Here is a 19,527-nt window from a genome sequence, read left to right as displayed (position 1 = left end):
ATATGATGTGTTTATTACTGTTTTAAAAAGTGGTAAAATCAATTGACTTGCCCTTTATTTTTGCCCAAACTCTTTTATCATACAGCATATTTTAGGAAAGTACCCTTAACAATCTGTGGTTTACTATCTATGTTAGAATAGTAGAAGTGTTCAGTGACCACACAATACAAGACAGGTAATAAAATGTCCTAACTTCAACTGTGTATATGCATCAACCACTTAATGGCAAATTCATGAAACATGTCAAATCTTTGACATTACTGAAGTAAAACAACATTTTTAAAAGCGTTAGGGTAAAATTGACCAGCAGTGTACAGTTTCAACCTGTCACAAGTTTGTGATATCTGGTATTCTGAAATTATTCTAGTAATTAGTTGCTGATGATGTTGTTAGAAGACACCAGGCATATTTTCAGTTTCTTTCAGTTATAGATTAATTGACCTGTAACATTCTATATAATTGTTTCTGTAAAGTTGATGGTTTCAATAAGTAACAGAAAAGGGAAAAACTGATAAATGATCATACTCATTATAATTTGGTAGGAAAATACTGAAACTTTGAAGCCATTTAGAAAGAAAGGGTATGAAAATAGCAGATGTCTATAAAATAAATATGATAACAAAATGAATTTCAATACATCAACTAAAAGTATGTTTACCACATTAGAACTCCGTGTAAGTTGGTATCATATTTATAATTCTGTCATCAAATACCCTTTTTGCCGACAGCTCAATAAGTGTCGACCACTACAAAAATAATATTCTGTCACACTCATTTTATCTAGCCACAGCCTTCCAATAAGTGTGACCTATTTGTGATAAAAGGATAGCAGTAGGAATTACCTACAAGTCAATATTTTCCAAATATCATCATACATTCATTCAATCAACAGGAATGTAAGCAGTATGATATCTTTCCAATGTTTGATTAGTTACATAGTAATTATGACTGCTCACTTAAAAACTCCATTCATCTTGTTTAAGTATACACTTACGGTGTCAGACAAAAAAACATTCTATGAGCAGTGTTCTGTTATTACAGGACACAATATCAACTTCATTATACTTTAACATATAACTGTTCTCAATTGTTTTTATTTCTGAAATCCAGACAGTCATGTTGTACAGTGACCTGTTACAATAACAATGGCAACTCATCACCACATAGAAGTCGGAGCACTGTGGAAGTAATGACTTCAAAATGAATCTCAAATAGAATTTTTTCCTTGAAATATTAAGCTTTATACAGTATCGAGTCCAACCACCTGTTGGAGTCAGTAACACTCCATTTGCTTTACAAAGAAATGCACCCCAAGCTAGGTTCCCCTCCTCAAATAAGGAGTTTTCAGTGTTTAATTTTCCACTCTGCCATTCTTGTACTGGTATCATGTGTGCTGGACAACCAAGACCATGACAGCTGCTAAGGTGATTTCATGCATACACTTTGAGTGGCAGTGTGCCGTGCCATTAAATCTGAAGGGAGTGAGGGTCACTGAGCAGCCAGACAAAGACCTTGGAAGAACTTGACACCTTTGTGCTCCAAGTATTAGATTTGCCCTAAAAGAAATTTGAAGGTCAGGAGAACTACCACACTACTTCGGTCTGATGCAGAAGAATTTGTCAAAAACCCCCCAAAACAGAACTTTATGTAGAACACATTTGTCATCAGCGGACAATTTTGTTCTACCCAAAAAAAAGCTGAATTGTGGGGTTTTTTTTCAAAAATATGGAGCAACAGAAAAATGCTGTGCGTAGAGTCGACTTTACAAAGAGTTGAATACCCGCATAGTAAAATCCTACATACAGTGACACTATGGAATCTGAATGAAATGTTTTGCTGCAAGCCCTGGTATCAAAGGTTAAATCTTAACCGGTAATCTCAGTTATCATGATACTTTCTCATGCAAAGAAGAGTTAACGAAATATCCAAACTAAAGTTCATTGTTCAGCCAACAAAAGCCACGTCAATTAAATTGATGAAAAAACCCTAAACATTGGCACTTATTAATAACTGTTGAGAGAAGATCCAAGATCTTACCTGAAGGGAGTAAGGAAAGTCTAAGATGGTTGGAGTGTGGGTGGATCATATCAGCTACCGGTAGGAGGGAAAAGTGGGTTGCTATGCCGTGAGTCACTGGCAGCTGCCCTGACTGATGCTTCAAAATGACTCTGGTTCGGGGCATTTCTTTGTCAATTATTCATGAGCAAGGCCCCATTATTCACGCTAACTTTCAATAATGCTGTACAATAATGATGTGAACAAAATAATGGGTCGTTCCACTATAAGAAGGGGAGAAAGCCTGATTCTCTCATTCATATATCACATTCAGTGATACACTCCAATTAGATCTCACAGTTAATTGTAGCTTTTCAAATACTGCACTCCTGTTTCTACATATAGGCTACATAATTACAGGACTGGTTATTTCTCACAAGCCACAAAATGTTTTTTGTGATATATCATGTCTGGGCATACTTATTGGAAAATGAGGCATCTGAAGTCAAAATAATGTTCTGAGTTGGCTTGTCCATAACTGAACCCATAGTTGTATAGTTATTAGTTCGTTACTTTGGATCTGTACTTATTTGATAGAACCAAAAGGGAAGTATCATCTTCAAAAGTGTTGCTTATATTTGAGAGAAATACCACCCAGTGACTCAAAGTGAAACCGCATTTTTTTTCTTACAAATTCCTTCGCTTACGACTTACACCCACGCGTTATCGAGTTGCCCGGGCATGTCAGTGAGTTGGCGCTCCATTCATCAACTCAGCAGACTTGCTCCAAACGGACTGCACAGAACAATTGGAAGTAAATAATAACTTGTATGTCGTATGTTTGCTTGTACCGTTGGCAGTACAGCTAGCATATACGTCACTGAATTCTAAACAACAATGCTACAGAGTGATCCTGCCAAAATGCTGTACGTTAAGAAAAAAGACTTCAGTGAGCATCCGCCCACAGTACTGCCGCAGATACTCTATTCTTGTCGATCTATTGTCAGTAGCCAGCAGAGACGCTTAACTATGAAAATTGCACTGCATTCCGGCGGCGTAAATATTACAGCTATGCAACTTGGGCTTGTTTCCAGTGAATAGGAGGGACTGATACTTTAAGGTGGTTGGAAAGGCTAGAGCGTCAGTTATAAATTTCAACAAAACTATTAAAATATAAAAGTAGTCAACATTCTCTGTGGAATAAAAAAAACTAGACATTTGGGCACAAAGGCATTGCAGAGTTATAGCCTGTTAAAACTTCTGAAAAACTGACCAAATATGAAGAAGTTGGGGAGTCCTTAGTGTATTAACTATGGTAGAGGTCCCCTAGCTTTTAATAAAATGTTTGAAAAGGGAAGTCATTATTTGCTGTTTTCAGGAAAGTTTGACAAGGCGGTGCTGGCATTCAGAGTGAGTGACTGCTATTGTAAATGCATTTTTAGATTCTTTGAGTGTCAAAGAGGTGTCAAAAGTGAGATTAACCAAAAAAAACTGCTCTATGACTTCAAAAGAGGGGTGCAAATATGGCTTGTTTTCAACATTTTTGACAGAATAACAGTTTTCCTACATAATTGTATACCAATTTAATCCAACTTTGAAATGAGATATGGACATGGAATTTTACAGCCTATTAACAAGGTTACAGATAAGATTTGTACGGCACAATTTTCCTGTATTTGAAGTACTTTTGAAAATACTTTTGAAAAATCACATTTTGAAATTTGAAAGAATTTTTAATAATTTTTTGATATATAAACCCATGTAAAATCATAAAAACAAATTTTATTTACAAATCCTGCCGTACAAATCTTACAATAAATAGTGTCAACATATTTATAACTAATTTGGTAATATTAATACTATCCAATTATTATTAAATTCAAATATGTAAAAAAAATATGAAAAATTAAATTTTAATATTTACTGGTGTCATATTTCAAAATCATGGCTGCAAATATACAATTTATATCTTTTCTTTGGAGAAAATATTAACTAAGGGAGTTATTCTGAAAATCTTAACTAAATATCTTGATTCTAACACTTGAAATTTGACATTAACTCTGAGAAAAGAATTGGTGCAAAAATAGCCTTTCCAACCACCTTAAGCATGAATGAAATCTACTCCAAATTCAAGACCACAAAACATACACACCTGCCTGGTAGAACAATGCGATACTATTCATATGCAAATACCAAGTTCTCTCCTTTACTCTGCAGGGTATACATCAATTACCTAAGATGCAATATAAAACACAGCACAAACATCAAAATATTTCAAAATATGGATATGCCTACTCCTGAAACAATTTCACATAACAATGATCGAGGCAAGAAATTCACCTTCAAATGAGACTGAAGTGATGAAAAAGCTACAGTCAGCTTAGATTTCAAACTCTGTTGACAGATATATGAGTAGATTGTTGAAAATCAGTATTGCCTAAGAATTTGTGTTGAAATTTGCTTTGTGCAAGCGACAGTAAACAAAACACATCTCACCTCACCAATGTAGCAATACTGATACTAGCAACTACCGGTAAGCATATATCTCCCCTTTCTAATTGTGTGCAACACAAGATGTAATAATTCAGTCGCAGGATAATCCCAAAGCAAAGTATCCTTAATGGTGAAAATCATGCGTAGTGGCATATAATCAACAGATATACTTCATGCCACATTACAGGGCACTCTTGTAAATTTATTTCATTGTCAATGTGTTGGATTTCACAGTTATAATTCTCATTCATCAGTTCCTTCAATAATGTGTATTGTACCAGTGTTTTCATTGCAATTTTATAGATTGGAATATAAAAGCCACTGAGGATTTAAATTACCCCTTTTGCCACCATGGTGTGGCCCTTTCCTTCTCTTTCTATGGCAAAGTTGGACCTCTACATTAGTAAATGGGGTAGACAGGTAAGGAGTGCTTATATATATTTTGTATGCAAGTACAACATTGAATTGAGAAACAGGTCTTGTCAAATAATGATCACAAAGTGTGTTGCCAGGACAACTGCTACAGAGGAAATGGAAAAATGCAAATGAAGTACATTTGATTGAAGCAAGCAACTGCCATATCAGCCAATCAGAGCAATGAACAGTACATTGCTACAAGAATTGCCACACAGTTTGATTCCTTGGCAAACCCAAGGTGAAAAGACTACAGATGAGGAAGCTAATAGCAACCAGATCATGTGATGTCAAGAACAGTAAGGTCATGTCCTGCTAAAACTCTGACTTGATCCACAACAAATTATTTATTTGAAAATCAAACTTGTATATTCAACAAAAATAATGACGGGCGATGAGCACAACATTCGATATTGCTGTACTAACTCTCATGTGATAGTAATTGGTGTAAATTTGAAAGATGTAATTTCATTGAGTTTTATAACTAAATCTTTTGTTTGGTCAAATATTATATTATACCGTTATATGCACACAGAGAATAGATACTAAGTTTGGCAAAATATGGCTAGATATTCAGACATAACTGTTATAATCTGCAAAGAGTATACTATTTTATTGATTTTGAACAGTCTGACATTTTTAATGGCGTATAGTTTTCTTTACACATTTGACATATTAAAAGATTGAAGTAGAGGAATGTGAATAAGTTTTGGGCCATTTCAGAAATTAATCACTTGGGATCTCTACCATACCAAAGAATCAAAATCAGATTCTCTTTGTTTAACTGTGTAAATATTTCTCTGGTTTCCAAAGAACTGTTGCTACAAAGCAAATAACAGCGTATGCAATGTAAACCACATTTTCTACAGTGGCTGGTCATGCTGGAACTTCACTCTGACCTTTGACCCTTCTTTGCTTGGTGGCTTAACTACACCCATGTACCCTGACACTCTTAACAATAGATGCCTTTCTATGCTACTTTTTCTATAACCAAGACCAACAATGTTGGTATACCTGTTAAAAATTTTGCTGTAAGTTAGGGGATAAATTCAAAAACTTATTAATGCAACTTGTTAATTATCAAGATAGGCGTACCTTTGAATATTTAAATTTGCACTTGAAATTTCCAGAAAGACAAGAAATGGATTTATTTTTATCGTTTTTATGAAAAAAAATTCAATTTCCAAATTCCATTAATGTTACTATGAGAAGTAAAACATATTTATCAAAAGAAATTCATGTTGTCCCCAAAATAGCAAATCCTTTTCAAAGGTTATAAGTTATCCGATTTGATTGGCTGGCTTTTACGTTTGCATAAATTTAATCATTGAACCTTAAAATTAAATGTCATGATACCAGTTTGACAAAAAAAATATTGAAGAGAAAATTAAAATGTTAAGCTTTCCTGACATTTCAAAAACACTAGGAACAAAACATGAAAAAATGTAATTTTTCCCATGACAATTCATGAAATTCTGTGACATTGCATGAAATCTAACAAGTCAGTAAATGTAAAAATGAGCTGTCATGAGAAAGGGTAATTTTGTATTAAAATGTTGATAATTCCTTATGACTGTTCTTTAATTGCATGAAACACTGCATGACATTTAACAAGTCAATAAGTGTTTACTGGGCCCCCATCAGAAAATGCAATTTTTTCACAAAACATGTTCATCACACCACCCACTCATTACAGTTTATCTGAGGTCAGGGGTTACACTCCAGGTTGAAATTCCCCCGAAGGTAATTCATGTGTATACTCGTGACCTAATTTTTTGTCTTCTTTCTATGTCATAGTATAATTGCGGTTTTTTTGCATCTATACTTTGAACAGATTTTGATTAAAAGAAGAAGGAAAATGTGCCATTGGTAGACGAGACATTTTCTAAAAATATGATTAGAAAATTACAAAAAAAATGTTGAAAAAAAGACACATACTGGTATGTGTACAAGCAGTCAGGACCAATATCCTTAGTAGACATTAAAAACCGATATGTTTTCTTTCTAAAATTTTTATCTACTAGTGATTTTCTCTGGTTTATGGATGAAAAAGTCACCACTTTTGTTTTCATTCATCATTTCTCACTTTCTCAGTCAGCTTTGACAAAGGGTGACTTACAAACTCTTTGGAAGGCAGAGATAGTTACAAAACACTGTGGAAGGCAGAGATAGTCATAGAAAGTCTACGCCAGGAGATAACATGAAAGCATTAATTAAAGGGAAAAGAAGTGTTCTTAGTAAAACCATATTTTACAAGTCCTGTCAGCAGAGACTTTGTTTCTTATCGTCATGGAGATATATGAGTTCATTTTTTCTTGTTCTTTATTAGTTCTGCCGACAGTGCTTTCATGATCGATGAAATTTCAACCGTATTATTACTGCAATGAATTGCTTTTCTTTACAAAAATAAGATTGATTTTAGCCTATATTGTGTGACATCAATTTCAACTTAGGAAAGCATTAATGTATGATTTTTAGTAAAAGTTTTGATCAGAAGTGAATTTGATGTAACAGTGGGCTGCAGTAAAATTTAGGTAATAATTTTACACTTAAAAAACCTGGATGAAAATACAGACAGAGATATATAGTAGTCATTACGTTTTCTCTGTTTGTCATCCATATTGACTTTGTTGATGTTTACTTGCCAATCAGACTACACCAGATTTACATGCAAGTTGATAATTTTAGCTTTTTGACTCTTGTGGAAACTATTTGAGCTCTTTATGAGAGAGATGTAATTTGCAATCAAATTAGTTTTAACTAGAAGCAGAGACAGCTAGAAATAAAAAAAACATCGTTTGTACAAGTGTCAGCTGCCAACCATTACCAGTTAATAATTATGACATTTGTTGGTCTTGATATAGTAAAATTCTACATGAATTTCTTATTTCAAAAACCAACAAACAATTTCTTTCAACACTATCATACCATTAAGCTACATGATTAGTAAATACAGCAAGATCATCTTCCTATTTGTTCACTTCTTACATGTTGCTATATTCTTATTTTGTTCTTTCTAACACAAGGTTTAATTTATTAAGGCTTAACTTTTTACCAAGTGCCATCGACTCTGATTATGAAATTCACAGCAGAAAGGCCAGACTTTGCAAGTAAATAATCCAAGATTTACAAAAGACCCAACCAGGGGAAAGATCACATGACATTTTCCCTTTCAAAGACTGTATAAACTGAATATATTCCTGCAATTATGCAGAACAAGGGGTCCTACGAGAGGAATTGTCACTTAATCCTTGCTGTTTACATTTCTGTATGATTCAAAATATTTTTACCATCTGTCAGGATTCGGACAATATGAAATGTCTTTTTATTGCAATCATGCTTAACTTTACTGTTGAGATTGACAGATCTTCATATACAAATTATATGAGCACTTTTAAGTTATTTTCTGATCATGAAAAATAATTTACAAAGGATGATGTTGTGATTGTTCTCATTGGTGTACAAAAAATGATTTACAGTGTAGAATTTGATCCGGAAAGCACCATCAACATGAACATCAATAACCATTAAGAATGAAAATTGAGAGAGTGTGGACCTACCTGTTGATCAAATCTACTATCTGACATACTTGAATCCTCTCTGGATTGCAGTTTCCGTGGAGATTGCCGGCCCGTTTTGTTTTTATCTGGACTTTTCCCATGATCCCTTTCACTGTGACTTTCTTTCACTGGGCTAGCAGATGTGCTGGGTACATGTTCTGTTTCCATGTTATGTGTAGTTTCTGGATGTCGTTGGGGTTTAACACTGCTAAAAAAAAATTGTTAGGACAACAACATCAGTGAGACCATTGATAACAACACAATAAAATGGACAGGAAAAATTATTTCAAAGAGTTCGCTTTAGGGCACTTTTATTCATGATACACTCTGCTACCCATTGGCTTCTAATTCAATTATTGCTGTTGCTTTGCTAACGTTTTTTTTGCCCATTTGATTATTCTGTGCCTTTTCCCCACCTTAGTATTACATCAAATTACATCAATTTATGGAAACAGTAAGACCTGAACATTTTTTCTGTCGACACACTCTGTTTTACAAATTATTCAGCCTGGGCTCAATCATAATTAAAAGACACAAAAATTTAAACATTTAAAATAATATATTTTGAAGTATTTGTTTAACTGTCAAAATATTGTCCCCATTTTTGAACCACTCACTTATTTTCTTCATCATTGCCTTATCAGTTTCCTCACTATTGTGTAAAAATAGCTGATGCATAATCAGTAAAATTGACAAAAAATTTCTGACTGATTGTTAGGCTTCCGGGCATTCTCAAAATTAAACTCTTAGATTTCAACAGTAAAGGTATCTAATGGGTGGCCCCCTGGTAACCTGATTACATTTTCAGGAACAGTCTCTCTTAGTGTTGAACATCAAATGCCGTCATCATCCTCTCTAAGTTACCATGGCAACCTGGCATCAGCACTCAAGGGCAGTTTGCACTCTTACAGTTGACAATGTACTTATTATCCACCACTCCATTTCTGGGAGCATGGCTTCATTTTCCATCGATTTGTCTCACATTTCACTTATTAGTTTTCAGGGCAAATCAACCACCAGTTCACAAATCTCCATCCACTTCTCAATAATGAGAAATAGCACAACTTCATATAATTCTAAGTTTCTCGTTTGGTTTTAAAAGCATATGTGATCCACGGCTCAATATTTCATTTCAGCACACTATGGTCATTTTTTAAGCTCATACTCAAGCCATTAATCCTTCATTTCATAAATTCATTTTTTTTCTTATAGAAAAATGCACGGTTTAAAAGGAGAATTGAAGTCCGTGCCATGATACAGAAAAATTTGTGTATGATCACTCACGGGTTGACCATATGGAGTTTGTTTTGTCAATTATACCTCTCAAAAGGAAAGGTAAAAACAGGAGGCCATTGAAAAGACTCGTACAAATGTCACAACTCTTGTTGACTTGTCATTTACATTGTAGGGTACGCTGTATCTAATTCCCTTTTCTCCAAAAGCCTGCCCTCTGTGTGATGGACTCGACCTTTTTGGTCCCACACCCACAATGCAACGGTTTGAAAGGATTGCTCCCTCTGCCCGTTATCATAACACTTGCAATTTAAACAACTATGCCTCTTTTTACTTTTGCAGGAGGTGATACTGCACAGCATTGCACCATGGGAAAAGGCAACTCGGGATGAATTCTGGGAACACAGAATACCAAACTGGCAAATGCTCCTGTTAAACCAGCTAGCATGTTTTGAATGGCCAGTGTGTAATTTTATGTAAGGTAAATGTATGGTTTAGACACCAGAGAGTGCACACAATTGTTAACAGTATCGATAATTAATCACAGTATTGATAATTACCAAGCATCATACAAAATGATGAAAATTATGAGTTATGTCATTTAATCATCGATACATTTGCCGTCTCCTAGCAACATAATAACTTAAGACATTCCATTTTATTACGCATTGCTAAATTGAACAACCAGATATGGATGAAGAAAAATACCGTAAAGGTATTTATCAATTACGCTATGTGAGTACAGTTCAGCCTAAAAGCAGTTTCTATGACAACTATATGTATTTTGGTTCCCCTACCATGGATCTGCCCTGTGTAGAGTGAGTCCAGCATTCAATATGACCTTAATCAGGTTTTGCAATTGTGAGGGAGCACTGTAATGACGTCAGCTATTCAAAGAAAGCCCACAATATGTGAACATTGTATCTGTTTACCTTTGGATGTTGAATACAGCTCGGCAAAATGACACTTGCTGTATTATTACTGTATTATTGTCAAGCCTCAGTGTGACCATTATGAAAATCTGTTGCTTATTAACCAATGGAGCTTCCATTGTGTGTGTTTCCTATATGAATTCTCCAGCCAAAATACAAGTCTGGCATTCCACTGTGATTTTTTGTTTGTTTTACATTTCATTTGGGTAATGTGAACTGCTAGAATATACAAGTATATCCACGGTTAAATCAGTGCAATCTTGAAAAACAATTCTTAGCAGGATATCATTCATCTCTCCACTGCAAGGCCAAACTATTCCATCTCCAAAAAATACATGATCACCAATAATAATAAGCAATTCTCATGATGTGATGGTGTGAAGTATTAAGAAAAGATTTCTGGGCAAACAAAGTGATTGTGGAGAACATCAATCTCTCTACTGATCAACCCATGTTTATGCTAAAAGGTAACAGTTTCTCTCCACACCTGTTTAGGTCCAACATTCCCTGATACAGCTTGACAATTTTGACTCTGTGCAAGTAAATTTAAAAGTACCATGATAAAACCTACGTATTTGCCCTTTTTGTTGTATGGAACACACAAGCTAGGCATGTGGTACCCCATGCAGTATTTGTGACACTTCAGTGAAATCTGCAGACCTGACCAACTCGTACGCATTGAAGTCAAAACTAATTTGTAGCGTTATTTTTGTAAATGGTTTATATCGATTAATGTATTCTTGAGTGACTTGATGCCTAAAGCCATTGCAAGCACATTATCCATTAATCTTGATGACATTACTACTCATCACATCACTAGAATTGAGTGATTTTTGTCACTTTTCAATTCACTTTTAATTTTCACCAGTCATCGGAATGGCATTACCAATCAACACACACGGACTCTATCTGAATGCTGGCTCATCTACATACAGGGTTATACCACTATCTACGATCTGAACATTCTCTCTGAACCTCTACTCTGTATTTCTTCTTGATAATTTTGTTCAGAATTTATGCAATGGCGCGGCAGGAGATTGGAGACAGGCGTGTGCAAGGTTACAGTTTCATTCTTAGATTAGTTTTGCTTGTATTTGCCACAAACAGAGTTTGACATGATGCAAAAGAGGACCGGATTGACCTCTCTTGGGTAAGATACCCCCCATCCCCTGCATTGATCCTTCATGGGTAGTGCAACCCATGCATCCCTTGCATTGACCCTTCAAGGGTAAGGCACCCCCCCCTGCATTGACCCTTCATGGGTAGGGCACCCAGCCCCCTGCATTGACCCTTCAAGGGTAAGGCACCCCCCTGCATTGACCCTTCAAGGGTAGTGCAACCCCCCTGCATTGACCCCTCATGGGTAAGGCACCCCCCTGCATTGACCCTTCATGGGTAAGGCACCCCCCTGCATTGACCCTTCAAGGGTAAGGCACCCCCCCCTGCATTGACCCCTCATGGGTAAGGCACCCCCCTGCATTGACCCTTCAAGGTAAGGCACCCCCCCTGCATTGACCCTTCATGGGTAAGGCACCCCCCCCTGCATTGACCCCTCATGGTAAGGCACCCCCCTGCATTGACCCCTCATGGGTAAGGCACCCCCCCCCTGCATTGACCCTTCAAGGGTAAGGCACCCCCCCTGCATTGACCCTTCATGGGTAAGGCACCCCCCCTGCATTGACCCTTCATGGGTAGGGCACCCCCCCTGCATTGACCCTTCAGGGTAAGGCACCCCCCTGCATTGACCCTTCAATGGTAGGGCACCCCCTGCATTGACCCCTCATGGGTAGGGCACCCCCCCTGCATTGACCCTTCAAGGGTAAGGCACCCCCCTGCATTGACCCCTCAATGGGTAAGGGCACCCCCTGCATTGACCCCTCATGGGTAGGGCACCCCCTGCATTGACCCCTCATGGGTAGGGCACCCCCCTGCATTGACCCCTCAATGGGTAAGGCACCCCCCTGCATTGACCCTCATGGGTAAGGCACCCCCCCTGCATTGACCCTTCATGGGTAGGGCACCCCCCCTGCATTGACCCTCAAGGGTAGGGCACCCCCCCTGCATTGACCCCTCATGGGTAAGGCACCCCCCCTGCATTGACCCTTCAAGGGTAGGGCAACCCATGCATCCCTTGCATTGACCCTTCAAGGGTAAGGCACCCCCCCTGCATTGACCCCTCATGGGTAGAGCACCCCCCTGCATTGCCCCTTCAAGGGTAAGGCACCCCCCTGCATTGACCCCTCATGGGAGGGCACCCCCCCTACAGAGTATTGATCCAAGAATGGAACATTTCAATAAAGAGTGACGTCAATATGATGTTCATTTGCATACATCAAAATGCAGCGTACAACATTCTTCATGGGAATATGATATCAGTTAATACATGTAAGTCCCACATTCACAAATTTCCTTGTTATTATATTGATCAAATGTAACGTCATTTTGTGGAAAAATTACACTTTGAGTCTTTTTCCAGTACCAGTTCTGGGATTTTGAAGTGCTTTAACAATTTCATTGCATTGTGTCTCTAGGACATTGTATACTGAGAGGCAGTTTTTACAGTTATGAAATGTTTGTGTAGGAATTAAATTTACGCTTGCTTTTGCATTTGAATTGATTGACATGAAAACACATCATTTCATTGAGACTTCGTATATTTTTTACAAAATGGGAGTGGAATGATATGAAACAATAAAAGATTAATATTTATACCATGAAGCAAATAGACACAGAGACAAATTTGAAAAATAATTTTGAAAACTAATTTTCCAAGTAAAATGAACTGTTAAGTATCGGCAGTGCAGAATTGTTTGTTTGTGTTCCAATGGCAACCTATTTCTGATCAATATTGAGTTTCCTGCAAAGGGCTTAACACTTCAATCGGTATATAGTGCTCAGCAACAATGGTAACCATGACAACTCTTAATTGCCATATTCATGTTTCAAAGGGACCCCCAAGGTCAGTTGTAAATTGCAAGGAAGCAATCAACATGAATTTTTACAGGTTTGAACAGCTAAAATATGCTTGATCATCCAGATGGCAAAAAATATAATTTGGTGCTGTGTTTTTTCAGAAAATAAAATACCAAGTATTTGTGATCAACATGAAATTTTGATATCTTCAATGCAACAGTTTACAACATTCAATATATTGCAAATTCTAATTTGTCTGAATGTCTATTTAGCAAACACACTATCTGTCAATATACAGTGTATTTCTTGGTTACTGCTGGTGTGCACTTAAGTTTGTATACAAAAGATGACCTTTGAACTTTAAGGTCACGCATTTTATTGTGTGATTTAAACATATGGCCTATCAAGTTTGCTTGTTAAAAATTTAGAATTACAAATGCCTCAAATTTTCCCCTGAGACTGCATAAATTTCATGATAAATTTTGGCACTGAAAATCTGTTTCTTTTTCTATCACAGTGTGATTCAAATTGTACAAATTTCTGTAACCTCATATTACTATCTCTGACAAATGCCAACTGCACTGAAAGCATCTTCTTCAATCACACTAAAGGAAAAGAAAATCACAGGTACATATAGATCACAAAATGGAATTTTCTAACTGTATGAATCAAAGAAAACATGATTCTCTTCATAGAGTGATAAATCTGTGGGAATGAATTGACCTCAATTTCAAGTTCCAGTGAAAATACCACCCACAAATAAATGAGTACTTCAAACAGCCTTATAGTGCCTGGTGAATGAGGTCAAACAGAGAAAATAGTCTGTGTACATGACAGCTTTGCAGGCTATTAAGCCCACATAGGCAGTTTTTCTTTTCAATTTAAAATAGTCAAACCAAGTCAGTTACCATCAAAAGGAAAAAAAATGACCATTTTTATTTGGTGCATGTCTTCCCCAAAAATGTATATGATTGTGAGTCAGTAGTTAGATTGACAATTTATCTGCTCTCTGTATTAAAATACAACAAACAGCATATACCGGTATTTTCAGACTTTGAAAAAAAAAACACCTTCCACAGCTGAGAAGCAAACCATTATTAACACTAATTGAAGAAAACAATGGGTGATAATTGTACTTGTGGACTGATTACTTTATTGTCTAATAGTAAAGACTGTAACATATCACGTCATTGATGATTCACATTATTCAACACTACACACACAGACACATCACAGATAACAATGAGCTATAATGGGCAATTGGATGTAAGACTTTATGGAGTTTCCCGTGAAACGCTAAACACTTGTTTACCACGGCGGATGGAGTGTACAACTTGAAACAACAGTAGGGCTGGAAACAGCCATTTATTGCACAATATGAAATAATGTCTCTATGTCAAATCATTATTTTAGATCTTTCACAGAGTTGATGAAAGGGTTGATGATAGTAAAACAAATCTCCTTCCTTTTCAGATTTGTCTATCATTTCTTTATATACCAGCAACAATCCTAAATATATTACTCTCATAAGCTAATTGGCCCAATTACACAACAAACAGTACAAAGTTTACAAAGGTGTGGCTGGTCCCCTTCAAATGTTACCCATCATGAGATGAGATGATAATCCGTTTGGAAGGTGCAACCTTGCAGTGCAAACTCTATCAATCATTTTGAGTGTTTCAAAAATTTGATTTGAATCACTATATCAAATTTATTGACAAATATTCAAACATACTGATATCGTGTGTGAAAATTGCCATGCATATGTTACTTTTGCAATGATCAATGTGGTTGCATTTATATTGTCACAAAAGTGTTAAACTTTATAGTATACTCTGCTAAAGGAAAGTTGAAATTGTTCTTTCATCAGGGAGAATGAAAACCGGGTGTCATCGTGCAAATATTTGATTTCAGAAGAAAATTTCCTCAAAGTTATGATAATTGAAATTCAAAATGGAAACCAGTCTCAGTAATAACTAATATGGCAAATGTTTTTATGAAAACAAGATTGTTAAAACAATTTTCTCTACAAGATTCAAAATGAGTTGTTATAAGTTTTAGATAACTGACAAATAATGAGATTCAAGATTCTGAACATTTGGCCTTTGAGTGCATTCTGTTTCAACATAAAACAACACACTCATCTAACCTTTACCCTTTCCCCACCATGGTTTGGCCCAAAGCCATTGTTATCAATGGTGATTGTGGACCTGTACATACGGAATTGGGGGTGAATAGGTTAAAAGACTTCACACCTCTTTACTATTGTATGTATAATTTGGAATACACTCTCAATCTACACTTGACTTTTCTGATTGAGAATCACAAGAGCCATACTGACCAAAGCAGTGTTTAGGATAATTAAAATTTGCATGTAAATTATTCAATATCAATGGGACAGTGGTTTCTTCAGTTTAATTCAAGGTGTCCTGAAACCAACACAATAATATGTATCATTATGTTGTGTGAAACTCTCTCATTTAATCCAAAACCTATTGTGCACAGCAGGGATGTCTTCACACACTGTTTGGAGCAACAGGAATATCTGCTTATGTGGAATTCAAGTCATAAGTGACTCACAAGTTAGGATGTATGACTCATCTAGCTGACCATGACCTAATTCTTTGACTGACTTTCCTTCCAACATAAACAATACGATAAATGAATTCTAAGTAGTGCCCTATTTGTGAATAAAAACTGTAGAACCATTATCAGAAATTTGACGCAACACAGTGTATGTTTCAGGTAATTTAACACAAGGAGGTTCCATCCTACAGATGAAATGATGCATATACTTCCTAAGCATGCATTATATCTCAGAAAATACCTTTCATCTCCTCATAAAAACAGAAAAACAAAAAATTTCCATGTGTCTAGTTACTACAATTTCAGTACTGTTTTTTCATTTATTTATTTATTTGTCTGTTGTTGTGTTTGTTTGTTGTTTATAAAAGAGGATAGATGTAGTAGTTGGAATAAACACACACAAAATTATAATATGCCCAAATTATAAAAATATGAATGTTTTGTGGAAACTTGAAAATATGTTTTGGCACTAAACCAAATGAGAAGCTCAAATTTGTAAATCTTACTCATTTTGTAGGAATTTGCCAATAAACTTATGTAGGAAAATACTCAGGTTCACGACATTTTAAAAAGGGTCAGTCAGGTCAATAGAAACATACATGTATTTTCTTGATATTACATTCATGACAAATCATGCTGTTCGGTGACATATGTAAAAATAAAAAAACAATACAGCTTTTAAAAGCCCTAATGAATCAATGGATAGTAACTCTGGAACAGTGACACAACAATGACACCTAAAATGTGATGGAAAACTTCCGTAGAAGAGGCTGAACCTTGTCAAGTTTGAGAAAAAATGTTGTAGTTTTAATGAAATAATTCATACATCTAAATCGTAGTTTCGTTGAAGCTAGGGCATATCCTGGGCAGAGACATAGAACTCTTGGTGGGAAAATTCTGTTTGAGATGAGGGAGTTTGGGAGAATCGAGTGGTGCCTTTTTGATGGTGTTCAATAAAGTGATACAAAAATCATTCGCTCGGGCCTAATTCTAAAACAAACTCTCTCTCTCTCTCTCTCTCTCTCTCTCTCTCTCTCTCTCTCTCTCTCTCTCTCTCGTGCATTGTCATTTTAAGGTCACACATATAAAGTGCTTTCAATTTCATTTACCATTGTCATTTTTAGATTTATTAAATGCTGGCAAAATAGAATTTGATTTTGGCTCTTCATTCCGCCTTTCCTTGACGGAACCATTCAAAATCTGTAACCAACGCCACCACCGTGTGTATGTGGTTACTGAAGTCAAGGGAAAAAAAACGTTATTCCGGGGCGAGACGAGACCCTCCAGTTCTTATATTACTGAGTCGATCGAGCTTCTCGACCAGTCAATAATTTGAAACAATGACAAGAGATAACTGTGCCGAAGTGTAAAGTTGTCAAAGAGGTGAGAGATTTACAGATACTGCAAGCTAACCGCAACAGATATTTCGGAGAATAGCAATTGTTAAGATGCGTCACACTACGAGAACACACCTGTCAACGACCAGGAAATTGCGACTGAAAATTTATAATAACTTTCCGGTGACGGCCTTTTCTGCATTTAGGAACACGTTTACGATCGGAATTTTGTGTACCAATAACGGACTATCGGGCAAACGATCTCCACGCACAGACAATAGATATCAAGTTTCACTTTTATTGTACGGCTGGGTCACCATGACACACCGGCACCCGAGAACAGCCCGCTCAAGTACTGCTTTAGGTACTAGTAGAAATGAAACGGTTCTGTAACCTCAAACCTTTCACGATCTACCTTACCGCCTGAAGTACACCAAGTGACAAACGTGCGAACAAAATTCAGGAATAGTGAAGATATTTCCCCTTCCTCTTTGCCTACCGATATTGTTTTACACTCGGACCGGCAAATAGATATGGTATTCTCTTCAATAGCAACAAACAGCGGCCATTTTGAATCGAAAACGAGATCGCCCCTTTTTTAATTGACCCGGGAATAGATATTGTACTCGCCGTACTGTAATTATAATAAATGGTATCAGCGATATCGTTATGCCCATGGAGAACTACTACATTATTGCATTTACTCTGGAAATATAATGCTTTTGGTAATTAGCAATTAGCAAAGTGACACTGGTCGCTCTGCTCTGTCCCTCAGTGCTCACTTAATATAACAAAGAGCGAAGGACGCACCGAACAGTAATTATGCTTTTGTGATGAAAAAATAATATCTTGGATTTTTATTAACAAGAACTGGACCTACAGTAACATCGCAAAAATAGGTAAAACAGTACATCAGATAGAGGACTGGCTTAATGCGCGTAAGGCCAGCCATGGCAGTTTCACTAAAAATATCGACTTAAATATAAACGCACAAAGGACCTTGGTATTGACATACAGCTTGGCCATCGTGCGACGCGCATATGCCCATTAGTGACAAAGTGTGCGATGTTTGCATGTAACGGGCCGCGTACTCGATAAAATGTTGCAAATTTTTAATTGGATCACTCGATAACGGGCACGATAGACACTTAAACTGACTGTTATAAATGCCCCAAAATACGTGAAAATACCTCCACACGCATAAATGGTTCGATGAAAATAAGCACGAAAAAGAATAAAAATAGCTAAGCTGCAATTGGCAAGTGGACGTAGTATGTTGAACAGCGAAGCACACCACCTGAGCGAATCCACGGGAAACACGGCGTCCCCAGCTCGGGTCAATAAACGGTATTCTAATTTAGCGCTCGTTGGCACTTCGGCTCGTGAAGCCTCATCAGTGTGCGGTATCAAGGATAAACGAGGGCAGCCTAATTGTCATAAACAACGTGAATGACGATTTTGCAAATGAAGGGGTCATGAACTGGTCTAACACAATAAACGTTGGTGCGCGTCAAAAGAAAGGCGTCAATAAAAGAGTGGCTCACCTAGCGCTCGCATCCTGACTGTAGTCCGGTTTGTACTCCTGTAAAATGTGCGGTAAGGCCGTCCCTGATCGATCCGCCATGGTGGAAGAATTTGTACAGTCACCTGGGACATCAACTCACTGTTGAAATCAGACCAGGAAGCCCATGAACGGTGATAGTATAGTGTGACCTCGGCGAGATAGTGAGGGCTTAGCCAGTGAAAATGCCGCGCTGCGGTTTGTTGTCACTGCGCTATTTTGTTTATCACATGACTTTGTATGGGAGCGCTCTATGGTAACTTCGAGTCACGTGATCGCAGCTGTCCCTGAGAAACCTGATAGCGGAACCACTGAGTGGATACAATATCTGCTGGGCCGTTTCTGCGTTAAACATCACCGAAACGCATGGCGCCGGACCAAAACCAATACTGCATGACCATTCGTACTTTTATTTATATTATCACAGAAAGTTAGGAAACAAGAAAAAGATCGCTGTTATAGTTTTTATTTCAAGTCGGATGCCCCTTTCTCAAGTTGATGTC

General features: G+C 36.9%; 1 protein-coding gene across 2 annotated transcripts in view; it reads right to left on the bottom strand.

The window, feature by feature from the left end:
- Positions 1 to 19,261, bottom strand: part of LOC139135799 (arginine and glutamate-rich protein 1-B-like) — a 40,510-nt gene extending 21,249 nt beyond the window's left edge. The window contains exons 1-2 of one of the 2 annotated variants that reach the window (XM_070703502.1): positions 19,008 to 19,261; positions 8,463 to 8,667 (exon numbers count right to left, since the gene is read on the bottom strand). In XM_070703502.1, coding sequence (XP_070559603.1) covers positions 8,463 to 8,667; positions 19,008 to 19,087 — 285 coding nt within the window. In that variant the 5' untranslated portion in view covers positions 19,088 to 19,261. The remainder of the gene's footprint in view (positions 1 to 8,462; positions 8,668 to 19,007) is intronic. The other variant, XM_070703503.1, reaches the window with a different exon arrangement.
- Positions 19,262 to 19,527: the final 266 nt, after the last annotated feature.

The sequence above is a fragment of the Ptychodera flava genome, chromosome 6 (assembly GCF_041260155.1).
Source record: "Ptychodera flava strain L36383 chromosome 6, AS_Pfla_20210202, whole genome shotgun sequence".
Classification (NCBI taxonomy): domain Eukaryota; kingdom Metazoa; phylum Hemichordata; class Enteropneusta; family Ptychoderidae; genus Ptychodera; species Ptychodera flava.
Note: the sequence above shows the minus strand (reverse complement) of the source record. Positions and strands in the feature narration are given on the sequence as shown.